At 34.6% G+C, this 18054-nt stretch overlaps 1 protein-coding gene across 1 annotated transcript; it reads right to left on the bottom strand.

The window, feature by feature from the left end:
* Window positions 1-215: 215 nt before the first annotated feature.
* LOC132715684 (uncharacterized) lies at window positions 216-16257 on the bottom strand. The gene is made up of 11 exons (XM_060698734.1): window positions 15835-16257; window positions 13477-13646; window positions 12473-12610; window positions 11769-11791; window positions 10332-10363; window positions 5299-5474; window positions 4580-4697; window positions 4197-4239; window positions 3007-3077; window positions 1225-1327; window positions 216-674 (listed from the first exon to the last, which is right to left on the bottom strand). Exons 1-11 carry the CDS (start codon window positions 16023-16025, stop codon window positions 477-479), a joined length of 1263 nt encoding a protein of 420 aa, XP_060554717.1. The 5' UTR covers window positions 16026-16257; the 3' UTR covers window positions 216-476.
* Window positions 16258-18054: the final 1797 nt, after the last annotated feature.

Here is an 18054-nt window from a genome sequence, read left to right as displayed (position 1 = left end):
CCTGGGCAAAGACTACATGAAGTTGTGAATTCAATGACGCTGTACCATTCTATTCGGAAATGTATTTTAGATACACGGAATGCCAATATATTGGCTTATGAAATTCGGAATCAACATGTTTACGACTTCATATAATGTAAAATTGTTAATTAACGTTAACAAAGAGACTATTTGCTTTGACGTTGGCTACTGTAGTAAATATATAAAGTCAGGTTCAAAAAAAGCGCTTGTTTTGATAGAAAAAGGATTGGAGAAATCGACATTTGTACACTTTTTTTATTTATAAAATCTAATTTATTGAATCATTCATCTGTAAAAGCTCAAATTAATAATGTAAAGCGTATATTAAATTGAATACTTCGCTATATGAATTCAACTTTTGACAGTCCAGTTGCCTGGATCTACATTAAATTTATTCGCATTGCAACACTTAACATTATTGCTAAATTACAAGAAATTCGGTAAAGAACTTGTTTCTAAGTGAACCAAACATATCTATCTGGTCGTATGTTTCCAGTTTGCATGTTCGGGTCAATATTTGATTTAACGGACGCTCTAAAGTACGTATCGTTTGATTGGATGGTGATTGTGACGCACTCTGACGACATAATTTTTGGCGCCACTGACAATTTCTTCAAATCATCAATAAACATCCCGTTTACAGATTTGTACTTCTGAAAAAGAAAAAAGATTATCATGTTGAGTTTAAAGACATTGTGAAAATAATATGAACTGATAAACCTGTAAAGATTTACTCTTTACCCCCCGCGGGCTGCTCAGAAATGTGTCATAAGGTCCGGTGCCAATCTGGGATCCGTCTTATCGTACGATAAAAACGGACGTGCGGTCGTTGATAAGACGAGCCCCAGGTGCTGGATCATACGGGTCCTGGATCATACGACCAGTGTATTAAGAGGCATATATCTTACCCATCAGCAGCCCAATCAAAGACTAGTAACATATCCCGTTCCCCCGGTCTCGTTCTATTTATAGATGTCAAATGACCAGACCAAATTCAGAAGGAGTCTTAACGTGATCACATTCTAACCAACAATGTCTTTCTATATATGATTTACAAAAATGCACTTTAAGAATAGGCGGGGGCAAAGGGAAACACTCCCTTAAATTCATTTAGGATGTAACCTGTGACGTAATTAACCTATTCAGATAGTCAAAAACCATCAGGGAATGGCAAAATAACTGATATATTTAGTACAGACTTACATGTTCTGCTTCAAACACCTCAAACAGTGCTCTATAAATATGCCACTTGTTAAAGTGAAATGTTTTATCATCCATGTTTCTTTTAAACTGGACCAATCCAAACCTGTAACAACACAAAAAAGGTATCTTAAACGGTTATTAAAATTAGGCGTTTTTAAATTCTTAAGTTTTTAACATAATGTCAAAAGTTTTAAATCGTGTTTTACTCCTTTGGAAGTTTTTCCAGCAAGCGCTTTGGTTTCAGTTGTTATTGAATAGGTATTTATAACATATATAACAATTATAATTAAAATCAATACAAAATTGTTCCAAGAACAACTTATCTATTATATTACATATTTACATAATTATTACATTATGATTATTTAAGATTAGAACCCGCACCGCTTTCAAAGTTATGAAAGCTCACCGATGATTGGGTGTGCGAAAGGTCACCAGAAATGACTTCTTATTTGGTCACGGTCAGATCTAAAAGCGGGGCGTTACTTTAGAGCCGATTTTATTCAGATTGTATGACGAGTTTGGTAAAATAAATGGTGTCTAAGGGAGATAACTTGTGCTTACAAGAAATGTAATCATAATAACTATTAACTTATGTTAGCAAATAATCTGAAAGTAAACCTAAATTAAATGTAAACTAGAACTCCGCGAGTCGGATGTGTCGCCTTGTGAACAATATAGTTTATGAGAAATGGCCAGGACAAAAATGAAATACGAAAACTAACAAAGGGCAATAACTCAAAAAATAATAAGTGCAGAGCAGCAGTTTCTATGCAGTGCAGTTCTTATCAATAAGATCTATCATTCTATGAAGTTTTAAGTCCATATCTTTTATAATTTATGAGAAATGACCTGGACAAAAATAAAGTATGAAACTATATAAAGGGTGAAAACTCAAAAATAAGAAATGCAGAGTACCGGTCCTTGTACACTGCAATTATTTTTAATGAGATCTATCATCCTATGAAGTTTCATGTGTATAGCTTTCATACTTGAGGAGAAATGACCTGGACAAAAATAAAGTATGAAAATTAACAAAGGGCAATAACTCAAAAAATAAGAAATGCAGAGTACCGGTTCTTGGGCACTGCACTTTTTCTTAATGAGATCTATCATCCTATGAAGTTTCAAGTCCATAGCTTTTATACTTTCGGGGAGATGGCCCGGACAAAAATACAGTATGAAAATTAACAAAGGGCAATAACTCAAAAAATAAGAAATGCAGAGTACTTGTTCTTGTGCACTGCACTTCTTCTTAATGAGATCTATCATCCTATGAAGTTTCAAGTCCATAGCTTTTATACATTAGTAGAAATGCCCGGACAAAAATAAAGTATGAAAATTAACAAAGGGAAATAACTAAAAAAATAGGAAGTGCAGAGTACCGATTCTTGTGCACTGTACTTATTCTTAATGATATCTATCATTGTATGAAGTTTGAAGTCCATAGCTTTTATAGTTGAAGAGAAATGGCCCGGACAAAATTAAAGTATGAAAATTTACAAAGGGCAATAACTCAAAAATTAAGAAGTGCAGAGTACCGGTCCTTGTGCACTGCACTTCGTGTTATTGAAAGAAGCATGCATACCAAAAGAATTCAATCCAACTTAAAGTGACTGAGTTATGCTCCGGACAAGCTTTAGGGGACGCCGACGCCGAAACGACGCCGACAACGACACCGACGCCGCCGACAAAAGTAATCCCTATATGTCACCTTTTCAAGGCGACACAAAAATAAGTCTTTTAAAATATATATTCTCTACGGTTCTTGTTCGTAATTACCTGCTTGGCAAATGTAGATTCACAGCATACATTGGTTGCCATGACCACCATTCAGTTGGAGCATCTTCATCCTTTAAAGATACAACATTATCCTGATTCCAATCAGTATCTTTGACATGGAAAAAGTTTATCATGAATAGAGCAACTTTTTAAATAGCATTACACCTACTTTATGTTAAATTTCGAAAAGAACTAAAGCTGCTTCTTATTGTTTCAGGGCTAGCTAGATATAATCTCTTCTACACTATAAAATTGCAATAGCCTATTTCAATGAATTATAAAGGCCTTATTTTTCTTTCCTTTATAAATATTTTGATAAGTGCTCTTCAGAGCTGGGAATCTTACTCCGTCGTACCCTTCATTTCTAAACAAAAGACGTCATCTAAGAAAGCAAATGTCTAATAGTCGCAAATTCTTGTCCGAATCGAATTTCCAATTGATTTTATAAAGTAAATTTGCAAATTTATAAATAATAACACATGTACATCAAAATGAATTAGAATACTTAGGAACGTGTTCAAACATATAAACAGAAAAATTCAGAGACAAAAACATTCCATTTGCTTTCAAAATATTGGCTTTTGTGATACGATGCATTTTTTTCCCATCCCTGTACTTATTTTTAAGAGAGAATGATTATATATTAGTTTCGGTCACAAAATAAGGACTGCTTATGTAGCTTTCATTAGTCTAAATATATGCTAAAATTGATGGAGATCAAGCAGTTTCCAATCAAAACAGAAATCTTGAAATAAATATCTAAATAATCAACTTGGCATTGTATCATAGTTTGAAGACTTTATATTGAAAATGTGTCAGAGTTAAATTATGTATAATGTACCAATACATGCACAGTGCATTAATTAACTGAAGTGCAGGTTTCACAGTCTCTCTAGAGTTATTTATTTTGACGACAGGGAAAGAGATAACAACAGAAAAGTCATAATATTCAGATGCTCGAATATTGGTTACTTTTTGCTGGGGTTTAATATTGTGACGACAGGGAACTTGTTTTTATTTTTGCCTATGATACAAAACACTCGGCCATCTGATTTTGCTCGGTGGCTACGCCACCCCCGTACAAATCAGATAGCCTCGTGTTTCGATGTTCTTTCTATTACTTTCACATCGTGTGCGGCTTAATATTCATGTAAAAACTAAGTCATAACATTTGAAATTTCTTTTTTTACCTTCCTGTATTGCCCGTTCACTATTTTGAATTTGTATTCTGGCCTGAAAAGGAAATGTCAGTCTACGAGTGCTGCAGTTCTCTAAAGTTTATTTAAACAATAATTGAAAAATAACTAATAAAATGCCACTTATCTAATGTCACTTATATATCTGAGTAACTGAATGTTTTAATTATAGGTGATTACTTGACATTTTAAGACTGGTTTTAAGTTTAAACAAGGGTGTATATGTAACCGATATTTCAATACAAAGGCGATATCTCACCGACCTGACCAGTACTTTTTGATTTGTATATTATTTTACTATCTGTTTAAATTTTCGTCCACATTTTACAAAGAAATAATAGATTTTACACAAAATGATTCCTTCACAAAGATATTACCTTGCGAATATAAAGAACCAGGCTTCATCAGCATCCGGGGTAGGCTTGTTGTTAGGTCTGTCAGTGTGTTGAGCCAGTCGAGCGAACGAGAACGACCATTCTGCACTCCAGTACGATCCTTTAAGAACAATTTTTATAAACCCAGTACTTTATTTTGAAATGGTTTCAGCTTATTTAAAAATCAGATTTTGATATCCCCAATATTTGATAATGGACAGTTGCAAACATTGGAAACTGGACTTATCCATGTGAGAAATTCGGCAGGGTTAGGGCTGATTAGTAGAATTTAATTTTCGAAACACACTACAATAATGATAATAATAATAATAATAATAATAATAATAATAATAATAATAATAATAATAATAATAATAATAATAATAATAAGATTAATAATAATAATAATAATAATAATAATTAATAATAATGATGATGATGATAATTTGGTTGAAGACCGAAATGACATATGATATGTACACGTGTTAATATTATGATTTTAAGCGATTTCTTACTATTTTGTTAAAAAATCCAAGCAAATATATAATCAACCAGAAATGAAATCGACTTTATAAATTTACATTTTATGTGGAGAAAAATGAAATGTGCTACTTAAGACTCAAACCTTTGCCGAAATCAACTTAATAAATGTACATATACTCGTATTTGGGAAAAATGGAATGGATTATTTAAAAAAAAAAGAGAAAAAAAAAGACTCGAACCTTTGCCATTCGGATCATTAATAATCCCGTCTGTGTGTGTACCCTTGTGCATGTCACTGTCCCAGCTGCTGACGGCCACCGAGGTTCTGTCACAAATATCACTTTTGTCCATGTATGCCTTTTTCAGCATAAGATCCCAGGTCACGTTACGTACGCTGATTTGCATCTCCTTGTAGCTGTGGTAAAAAGAACATCAGAATTGACATTACGCCGCCTGTCAATCAAGCTGGCAGGGGTCTTACAGATAAGCCAATCGGCAATCGTTATCAGTTTCACGCTAAGATGTCTGCAAAATCCGCCATTTTCCTTAGACAAACTATTTGTATAAGACAATGGTGCAGCAGTATTTATACTGAAATTATTTTGATTTTCGGTCAATCTAAAGCTATTTAATCGGTATATCAAAGTTACCAACTATCCTGACATATTAACAGATAGAGTCAGTTAGTTCATTTTAAAAAAAAATAATATCAGTAACTTTGTATATTACGAAAGCCTAATAGTGTCAAATGAAATAAAAAATAAAAATGCAAAGGCGTTATAACGCGAATAAAGGCATTATTACGCGAATCAAAAGGCGTAAGAACGCGAATAAAGGCGTAGCAACGCGAATCAAAAGGCGTAAGAACGCGAATAAAGGCGTTATAACGCGAATCAAAAGGCGTAGTAACGCCTTTATTCGCGTTATAACGCGAATCAAAAGGCGTAGTAACGCGAATAAAGGCGTTATAACGCGAATAAAAAGGCGTAATAACGCGAATAAAGGCGTAATAACGCGAATCAAAAGGCGAAGTAACGCGAATAAAGGCGTAGTAACGCGAACCAAAAGGCGTAATAACGCAAATTTAAACACATTATAATGCCAATTTAATACCATATTTATACAAATCAAATTCGCGAGAAAGGAAGACCAATATTGATCTGAATTTATTGCTCAAGATATAAAACTCGTATACAATAATACAATATACATTTACAATAACTTTCATTCTATTTGCACAGTAATTATGCAAACTATTTGTCATAAACTAATAAAGACTCTTTAATATTTGCCAATATAAGATGACTTGGTGACTTATAGGTTATAAAGTATTACCTCCTTCAAATAACAATCCTCCTACGAAGTTTGAATATTGTGGGCCAAATGGAACTTAAGTTATGCTCCCGAAACCAAATTGCTTACGGACGGACGGACGGACGGACAGACAGACAGACAGACAGACAGACGGACGGACGCACGTTCCAACATTTTGGGTTTAGGGGCTATTTACTTTGTTATTTTCTTTGTTCTCTTAAGGGCTACTAGCCCATAAACCCTTTGATCACGGATTGAACCTATTGTTCTCTTTTGTTCTCTTTACTGTTATATAGCCCCTAAACCCAAAATGTTTGCTCGGACGTACGGACGCCAGGGGGTATAACATAATATGCCCGAAATTCTTTCGGGCATATAATAAAACGTACATCTAGATCAATTCATTTAAATCAACATTGTTCTTCCTTCCATACATTAATAGGCCACTGTTTGGAATTTATATGGTATTAAATTAGCGTTATAACGCCTTTTGTTTTGCGTTATTACGCCTTTTGGTTCGCGTTATTACGCCTTTTGATTCGCGTTATAACGCATTTATTCGCGTTAGTACGCCTTTTGATTCGCGTAATTACGCCTATTGTTTTGCGTTATTACGCGAATAAAGGCGTTATTACGCTTTTCAATTTGCGTTATTACGCCTTTTGGTTCGCATTACTACGCCTTTGTTCGCGTTATAACGCCTTTGTTTCGCGTTATAACGCCTTTATTCGCGTTGCTACGCATTTTTTCGCGTTATTACGCCTTTTGATTCGCGTTATTACGCCTTTTGATTCGCGTTATTACGCCTTTTGATTCGCGTTATAACGCCTTTATTCGCGTTGCTGCGCCTTTTTTCGCGTAATTACGCCTTTTGATTTGCGTAATAACGCCTTTATTCGCGTTGTTACGCCTTTTTTCGCGTTGCTACGCCTTTCGATTCGCGTTGCTTCGCCTTTTGGTTCGCGTTACTACGCCTTTATTCGCGTTATAACGCCTTTGTTTCGCGTTATAACGCCTTTATTCGCGTTGCTACGCCTTTTTTCGCTTAATTACGCCTTTTGATTTGCGTAATTACGCCTTTTGATTCGCGTTATTACGCCTTTTGATTCGCGTTATTATGCCTTTTGATTCGCGTTATTACGCCTTTTGATTCGCGTTATAACGCCTTTATTCGCGTTGCTACGCCTTTTTTCGCGTTGCTACGCCTTTCGATTCGCGTTGCTACGCCTTTTGGTTCGCGTGACTACGCCTTTATTCGCGTTATAACGCCTTTGTTTCGCGTTATAACGCCTTTATTCGCGTTGCTACGCCTTTTGATTCGCGTAATTACGCCTTTTGATTCGCGTAATTACGCCTTTTGATTCGCGTTATTACGCCTTTTGATTCGCGTTACTACGCCTTTATTCGCGTTATTACGCCTTTGTTTCGCGTTATAACGCCTTTATTCGCGTTGCTACGCCTTTTTTCGCGTAATTACGCCTTTTGATTCGCGTAATTACGCCTTTTGATGCGCGTTTCTACGCCTTTATTCGCGTTATAACGCCTTTGCATTTTTATTTTTTATTTCATTTGACACTATTAGGCTTTCGTAGTATATACAAAATGTATGAAGATAATAAGTTATATAGCAGGTACAAATGCAGAGACATATATATTATTTAGATGTTGTCTTCATCTCTGACGAAGGTTGAAATAGAGAGAAATAAAGAATCCCTAAAGAACGTACAAAACGACAAAATTGAAAATGTTGCAGGCTCGGTTTGATTGAGTCTGTTCATGGAAGGTAAAGGAATGTGCAAGTAACCGTCCGCGCCCCCTAGCACCGGCTCATTTAACGTGACCTGGTAAAATTTTGAATTTTGAAACATCCGCAGATGTGTTCATATGGTGGTTATCATGGAACCTTTAATGTGACACATAAGTGCCATTCCATGAAAAATGCGTTTGCCCTAAACGAGAAAACATTGGGCAGAACTAAATAAAATGGAATTTTGAATGGCGATCAGAGGTTATGAAGCCTGGCTATACCACAATGCATTAAACAAGGAAAAAATTACACAAATACTCTATTCCTTCCTTTATTACAATAATGTCTATTCATAATAACATAATATATATTATAAGGTCTGATATGACATTTTTGTTCGTTCTTAACATAGTGTCAGTAAATGCTGCAGTAGAAAAATAAAATGCGAGAATATGCTATGAATATTTTATGTGAAATTATCCTACCTAAATATTTCTATTAAAGCTCAATGCATTAAGATTAAATATTTCGATACATCTACTTCAATGACATCATACCTGATCACGGTTTTATTTTAAAACCGTGGTCTCACCGTCTGGTGTATGCGAAACTTATTTTGAAGTGAATAATATTACGTTTTATCACGAAACATATCTAATGTACACATATACATATAATCATATATCATACTACAAAGTTACGCAAGGGCAATTTTCTCATTCAATTTTAACAATTTATGCACAAATGCATTATATATTAATGATTTCGCACATAAAACCCTAAAAACATTTGTAAATGTTACTGTGTTTTAATATAATTTTACTATTTATATGTCCCGCTACTTAAATTTTAACTATCTTTGAATTTGTAAACTAAAATGATATTTTGTCAGTAACATCTTCCTCGAAGTCAACGAGAAATATAACAAGATCTTTGCCAAACGTTTTATTCATAATTAATGCATGAATGAAGTTATTTGTTACTTTTTTTAAATACCATTATACATTGAACTATTCAAGAAAAGTATTAAACTTTTATACCAAATTATATAAGGAAAATTCATTAATAACTTTAGTGGCACAATAGTTTCCTGTAAACGTCGGTACCGTGTTTTGTCTAAGGTTCTGAATGACCGGGTCACGTGAATCAGTGGGCGAAGCAATCTCTTCTCTGGCGTAATGTCAATTTGTTTCAATGTTTGAAATTATTTTTGTCCAATAAGGTTGCAATATGTGTGTGATATGAATCGTAATGCATTTACTTTGGTTAATCGGCTAACTATATATCAATCTAGTAAATCGACCATTTATATAAATAATTCCAAACATTAATCAAATAGTTAGTGTAGATAAGTAAGCATTTACCAGATCAATTTAATATAATAAATGCTTACCTATAAACACTAACCTAAGCTGATAAGTCGCAAATTTTTCGACCAGTTTCCGTCCGGCATCTACATCGGATACGCTTAAACAGATAATCTTCAAGGTGTCCAGAATAATAATAATAATAATAATAATAATAATAACTAATGGAGAGGCACCTGACCCCCTCCAACCTCACCTAAAGCTGAAAATCACATTATGACATGTAACTTTATAAAGCAAACCATACTTATGATGATAATGATAAAATTGGGCAATAAAAAAACTTCTATTTCTTGTCATCCATGGTATTTTGCTGACTGGTGGATATATATGGTCCCTCATCAAAAACAGCAGAATTATATGAAAAGTGCAGACTCGGTTTGATTGAGTCTGTACATGAGAGATAATGAAAATATGAAACATCCCTCATGTCTTCTAGCACCGGCTGAGCGGTACTCAATTTTCAACACTTAATAGTGCTGGACTCAATGATAATTGGAGTTATGTAATGAGGAATTATTGGTCGCATCTACTGAAGCGTACATCCAATAAGGGACTTTTAGGTTTCAATGTCACTCATTTGCAATAAACTTTGATAAAATAAACCTGCATGGTTGGTTACTGGTAAAAACGTGGCTTACATACTTGCCCCGGTGCCCAACCGTGTTACCGCCTCGAAATAATCACGCTTACGACACATGGCAATAAGAGTAGATGTCACTGATTTAATTTTCGCTGCGTTAATAGAAAAACATTTCAAACTTTTGATAATTTCATTTTATTGTCATGTCTTTGTTATAGAAATGAATATTTGATAATGTCGATCTGCTGTTTTAATACTTACTTATGCATACTTCCATCGGGGACAGCGTACACCTATGAAAACAAATGAAGTTTCTGGTGCCGTTATATGTCGCAACGACGTCAAATGCCGCACTTGTCGTTAAATGCCGCGCTATTGCCGCTGAATATCCCAATAGCCGCTAAATGTCTCAAAATATTTTACATTTAAAAATGTCGCAATGATGACATTAAATGTTACACTAATTTACCTTATCGTTGAATGTCATTACACAACCGTTTAATGTCGCAAAAACTCAAAATTTTCCGAGAACTTTAAATATATTTGCTCTTTTTAAAATTTCATAGCGAGCTGAAAAGGGCGAAAACTGATACCACGCTTGGTTTGCGTTACAATTGTTGTATATAAACCAATTCAAGGCATATTTGTGAAAATTTCTTTTTTCATAATCCTAAAATACGTTACACGAACAATGTAAGGTCATAAAGCGACTTTCCAGCTTTACTTGCGAAGGAAGACCTCTAGTGCCTCTCTCTGTGCACGAACGGAAACCTGAGTAGAACCACCGACGTTCTGGGTAGCTTCCTCACATGAAAGAAACCTATGTCACTGCGGTGAAGGAGCAAGTTGATGGACACTATATAGTCTAGTTATAAACTTTCAAAAGTACACAAAGTTCTTTACTTAAATCATGCACATACTGATACGTTTCTATTGTTTTAGGAATGTTTAAAATAATTCATGAAAAATGTCCCCATTTTAGACCAAAAACTTAAAAAACAACATTTTTTTTTATCTTGAATCGGCAGGTGGATCGGGACATTCCGTTATGTCTTATAGTTACTATACATACAAATATACAAGCATTTTCCCAATGTTTACTGTAATTTAATCATGGATATACATATTGCGATATTAAACGGTAACGTTGGGCCATGTAACGGCAAGGGAAAATCGTGCGACATTTAATGTTACTTTGCGACATTTATCGCCAGAAGATTTTGTGTCATTCAATGGAGGTTGCGACATTCAGTGGCAATGGTGCGACATCTAGCGGCGTTGCGACATATAACGGCGCCACAGAAAAAAAAAAGAAATTACTTTTTAGAATTGTACAAAAATCAGTTGAAAATGATGGATGTTCACATGAACATAACATAAACCAGTCATTTTGCTTAAACTTATCAAACACGTAAGTTTTTTACTTAAGTTTATTTTCGCCTATAGCAAATAAAAAATGTAACATACATATGTACGTAACATTGATATAGAAATAAAAAAATGTTTATAGATGTTATGCTTATAAGAAATTTCTACAATTAAATCTTTACAACAAAACTCAAGCACATAAATACATATGTAATTCACATATTCCAACATATTATATTGTACACATATTACTTTTCAAATCTACCAATGTCACCGCGAAGATAGCGAAAATTTGAAGCCCGCGAATATTTCTACACATACAGTACCTACCTCGAATGCATTTTCCCGCCAAACTGTTAAGAAAAATCAAATAAAAATAGAATAGAAATTTAAACTGGTTAGTGTTACTATTTCAGTTCTAAAAGTAGTATTTTTCCTAGCCAATACATGTATTATTGATAAAAAATATTTTAAAATGAAGAGAAAATTACTTATTAAAAATAACGCTTATGAACAGAATGCAATGCACAATGTACAGTATAGAAATGTAATATAAGCACGCCGTCATAAATGTAATACTCCTTCTTTTACTTTATACAGAATTTTTTGATTCGAATGTTTAGAATTTTACAAGCTTAAAGACACATTCTCGAGTCCATTCCTGGCACCAACCAGTACTAAGCAATGAGTGTAAAGTTTCTTGTTCAAGGCAGCAAAGCTTGCCCAAGCTAACGGGATTTAAACCCACACTTACTCGTTAGAATATTAGTCGACGCCAATTATTGCTTTTTCTATTCCAATCTTCTCATTTGACAATACACTCAAACTTGGAGTAAATTAACTTATTCAAACTTAAAGCAAACATGTTGTAAGACAAATATAACAAGATATTCCTTATTAAATATTATTTCCATCACCGGAAATAGAAACTCATCATATAATGTCTCATTGACTTTCGTTCAAAATTGACATTTACGGAGTTTGCCGGAAATGTCCGGAAAGCTGAGAGTGCGACCAAGAAGCATTAAAATTACCTTGCGACTCGTCCACAGTATAAGTACCCCAGAAGTCTGTCTCGTCCATTAGTGCACCCACATAGAGTCGGTCATCGTCCCAGCGAACCTTAAATCTTGTGTTGAAATAGGGCGTAGGATAATCCGGACCTCGAATATCTGAACAGACGGACAGGTATAAGAAAAAGTAACAATTGTATAATATTACTTTCATTAATTATAATTTATGCTTTTACGACATCATAAATTATACAAGACGTTTTACGGTATTTTGGCAAACAGATATTAAATTGTGTCCTATGGTAGTTCAGGTGGCCAAGCGTTATAATTATTTTTAAGTTTAGAATATCATTTTGAATAAATAGTTCGTTGACCTCTTGTTCAAAGTTCACCATCACACGTGTATATGTGACGTTTGTCATCCGAAACACCCTTAATAATGAAAGTTGACCTTTTACATCCGGAAAGAAAACACTGCCTTCAGGCATTACAGCCAACTGAGCCTCACAATATTCACAAAAATCCGGGATTTTTTTTCCTGAGTGGGTAGCAAAATCACGGCATATGGAAATGAATATTTCAAAGGCATGAAAGGGGGATGACTATTTATTAGTTCGCAAGTGTGGGGTCATGTGACAAAATTTTGATGACTTTCACTAGTTTTTGCCCGATTTTCGCTACCCCCGCCCCACGGTAAATTGATACCCTAATTTAAGATGGGTTCTACATTATTGTCAAATCCCCCGCCTCCTACCACCCTCTAGATCCGCATTCCAATATCGGAACATCTCGGCTATTATTCATTTCCGAAATTTGACTGGAATGTCCGAGAACAAACGATTGACAGTATGAAGTGTCCTGTAAAGCCGGATAAGGCATGTGTGTGGGTTGGTACAGCAAGCAATACGAGGACATTAAGTTCAGCATTGTGATACCTCATATTGTGAATTATTCTTTATTTAATTTAAATAAGGGATGAGGACAGGGCTTTACGTCAACCAAACTTTTATTTACAAAGATCTTACCCATGAATGTCTCTGAATATGGAATTTCTGTCCATGCTTCGTCATCCAATTTTCCATCAATATTCACTGTTTTTCCGTTCAAATGGTACGCCAGAAATGTTCTTGGAAGATCTTCTGTATTGCAAGACGATGGCGACATGCACGACTCCTTCACACAGTTGTCTAAATAACTGAAAAGTGTAAAATCACCGGAAAGTTTAACGTCTATAAATCCTTTGTTTCGGGCGGCCGAACCTAACAAACCTTACTCAGCCGACCCTTATGGCAACAGCAGGTGTCAAGTGCTGTGTGGCAGCTGTAAAAAGTTGCCCCGTGGAACCAACCAGTACTAAGCAATGAGTGTAAAGTTTCGTAAGGAAACAACGACTTGCCCCTGACTATTAGCCGACCCTTATGTTCATAGTGACAGATCAATGAGTAAAAGCATGCCTCGTCTCGCTGTTATGATGACTTGTTTAAAACAACAACAACAACAACAGCAACAACAACAGCAATACCCCACAAAACAACAACAACAACAACAACAACAACAAAACAAACAAACAAACAAAACAAAATGAAATAATAGCAACAAAAAACACAACAACAACAAACCTTTATAAAGAATGTTACCCGAAACATAGAAAATTATTTTTTGCCTAACCTCAAATCTATCAATAGTACGCTTGAGGGAAGTTTTCAAAACAATGTGGGAGACCATACAACAATACATGTTTAATGTAAAACTATAATACACATTGTTTTTTAAAATGAAAATTATTTACTATTTATATATGATTTACTGTTTATGATCCGTATTTAAATTTTTGTTGTAACAAATATACATGTATACATGTAAACGAATTGCAAAATGTCTCAGTTGGTCCGTGAAATTTACAGCTATTGTAAATTGTTATTTATTTACTTTACGTACATGTATATTTAAACATTGAGCCACTGTTTCTTAAGGAAACACTTCAGAAAAATTGTTTATCGGCAGTCAACTTCACAGTTCGTAAAATGATATGATTGGGTGCCACTGTGCCACTAACGTGCTTAAATGTATGGTGGCTGATTTGGTACACTTTTGTGCGTCGCGTTGGCGCTAGCGACAACACGACAACGCGCTATACGGCGCGTTGTCGCCCTGTCTCTAGCGTGGCACGCCAAACGGCGTGTTGTCGTGCGGCGTGTTGTAGCGATGTCACTTTGTCGCTTGCTTCAAATTGAAGGATTCGCTTATAAGCCAAGCGACAAGGCGACATCGCGAGAACGTGCCGCATGACAACGTGCCGTTTGGCGTGCCGCACTAGAGACAGGACGACAGACGACATCGCGCCGTTAGACGCTTTGTCGTGTTGTCGCTAGCGACAGGACGACAAGACGAAAGTCCGACAACGCGCCGTTTGGCGCTTTGTCGTGTTGTCGCTAGCGCCAACTAGACGTACCAAATCAGCCACCATATAAATGTCATACGTGTTGCCTAACTTCATGTATGTAGCTCACCACGCACTATTATATTATCATTTTGGTAACAAACTTGATGTAACCAATAAACTGTTTGTCATTTTAAAGCCGGGCAATTCCATAACAAAACAAAATAAGGGTTATAAATTGAGAATGTTAGAGATCTATTGCGAAGCATTATAGCCGCAGGTCAGATTTCCGTTCTGTTATATACCCTTTCGCATTTTAGTAAACATAATAACATCATCACCAGCAATGCCATTACGGTTTACACACGTTTGCAAATCTTTTTGGCGTCGCTGTATCTAATTAAAACAGTTCAAAGTAGCAGAATATATACATATTCACAAATATATAATGAATTAGTTCCCAAACTATTTATCTACGACGACAACAACAACAACAAAAACAACAACAAAAAAACAATAACAACAAATTTCATGAATTTTATTATTAAACTTGAATTAAACTAGCGTCTTTTGCCTTGCTTCTATTATTTCTCTATTATTTACCTAAATACATGTCATACAGGCTCATTTCTGTATTTTAACACAGTTTTACGAGACAGGTCATTTGTACTGCATTACATTTTATCATAAATATAGTGACTTAATTTTCAATAGGGCCATACAGACCCTCCTTTCTCTCAAACTATTGTAAGTAAAGAAATACTTTTACTTTTAATTCTTGTACTTTTACCTCATTACAGCTTAAAGGAATATTAGTTAAGACACAGCGGTTGCACCACATTTATTTTTTTTAAGATTGCTACAGGTCTCCAACCATGTGCTAGACTTTATTTTAATACATCAGTTTATCATTAAGTCATCACGTTTTAATTAATCTTATTCATAAATTTGAAATTAAAAAAAAACCCAAAAAACAAACAAAACACATCGAATTCATTCCTACCTTTCCCTGTATTGTTTCCATGGTGCAGTAAATTTAGCGCCACATCCGGCGTTCAGCTTCTGCGAGTCACCTTGACCTTCTGTGTCGTCTGCTTTCTCGATGGCAAAGTGTCCAATAATAATTCCTAAAGCAAGTGTAACAGCACATGCGACCACAGCAATTACTATAATTACTCTGGACTGCATTTTCATTGCATTCAATGTGCAGATTTAAAATGTATTGTTAGTAAGTTAAAATCCTTCTTCTATGTGCAAAATTGTACACAAAATAGTATGAACGTATTTGTGTTGCAAGTTTAAACCGTAGTTTACCCGTCAACAATAGTGTATAAATCGGACAGCGTTTCTTTAAATATTGCCGCTTCGTTAAGCATAATTATCTTACGTTCAAAATGAAATACCGAAGGGTTTAATATATTCACTTAATGCATGAACACTCGCTGGAAAAAAAGATGAATATTTAACGATTAATCTTTGTCTTTAAATTAAACTTTAAGACAGGTTTGTTAACTTCACTTTTCTATTTTTTTATAGATATTCAGATACACATGGTAAATAAACATACGAAATGAAAATGACCTTTGCAAACTTAAGACAAATTTTTATAAATTGCGGTTTATGTAATATATGGGATACACAAAATTTTGGAAACGAGAAGTGGTTGAAATTAGCAATTAGACAGAAACTAAAAGATGTTTTTCTAAATGATTGGTATTCCGTTATTCAAAACTCCAGCAAAAGTACATTCTACAGAATATTCAAAAAAGAATTTAAATTCGAAAAATACCTTTTATCAACTCCTAAACCTTTTCTTCGTTACATGATAAAATTTCGTACACGTAACCATAGATTACCAATAGAAACCGGAAATTGGGCCCGAATACCAATATCAAAGAACATGTATTTCTCTATTATTTACCTAAATACATGTCATACAGGCTCATTTTGCTGTATTTTAACACAGTTTTACGAGACAGGTCATTTGTACTGCATTACATTTTATCAAACTAATATAGTGACTTAATTTTCAATAGGGCCATACAGACCCTCCTTTCTCTCAAACTATTGTAAGTAAAGAAATACTTTTACTTTTAATTCTTGTACTTTTACCTCATTACAGCTTAAAGGAATATTAGTTAAGACACAGCGGTTGCACCACATTTATTTTTTTTAAGATTGCTACAGGTCTCCAACCATGTGCTAGACTTTATTTTAATACATCAGTTTATCATTAAGTCATCACGTTTTAATTATTCTTATTCATAAATTTGAAATTAAAAAAAAAACAACAAAAAAACAACAAAACACATGGACTTCATTCCTACCTTTCCCTGTATTGTTTCCATGGTGCAGTAAATTTAGCGCCACATCCGGCGTTCAGCTTCTGCGAGTCACCTTGACCTTCTGTGTCGTCTGCTTTCTCGATGGCAAAGTGTCCAATAATAATTCCTAATGCAAGTGTAACAGCACATGCGACCACAGCAATTACTATAATTACTCTGGACTGCATTTTCATTGCATTCAATGTGCAGATTTAAAATGTATTGTTAGTAAGTTAAAATCCTTCTTCTATGTGCAAAATTGTACACAAAATAGTATGAACGTATTTGTGTTGCAAGTTTAAACGTCAACAATAGTGTATAAATCGGACAGCGTTTCTTTAAATATTGCCGCTTCGTTAAGCATTATTATCTTACGTTCAAAATGAAATACCGAAGGGTTTAATATATTCACTTAATGCATGAACACTCGCTGGAAAAAATGATGAATATTTGACGATTAATCTTTGTCTTTCAATTAAACTTTAAGACATGTTTGTTAACTTCACTTTTCTATTTTTTTTAAAAGATATTCAAATGTGAATTCGATGATACACATGGTAAATAAACATACGAAATGAAAATGACTTTTCAAGTAAGGTTAAAAAGAGAGTAACAAACAAACAAACAAACAAACAAACAAACACATTACAATGTATATCCATATACAGGAACAATAGTCAATACTAAAGGTAAAGTCTGTATTATAGTCACCACTGAAAGGTCACCATTCACTATAACACTTTGCTGCATACCAAATACTTCCAATTCTACACTATGCCAGGCGCAGACGAAAAATCGTAACCATTCATTCTAACTACTCGCGGTACGAGCGGCCATTCGGAATGAGTCCACGAGAACATTACTCAATTAACGCTCCGTGGCTCGAACATTCGACCTCG

The sequence above is a fragment of the Ruditapes philippinarum genome, unplaced genomic scaffold (genome assembly GCF_026571515.1).
Source record: "Ruditapes philippinarum isolate M1 unplaced genomic scaffold, ASM2657151v2 ctg719_1_1_1_1, whole genome shotgun sequence".
In the NCBI taxonomy this organism is placed as follows: Eukaryota; Metazoa; Mollusca; class Bivalvia; order Venerida; family Veneridae; genus Ruditapes; species Ruditapes philippinarum.
This window is presented reverse-complemented; position numbering and strand designations above follow the sequence as displayed.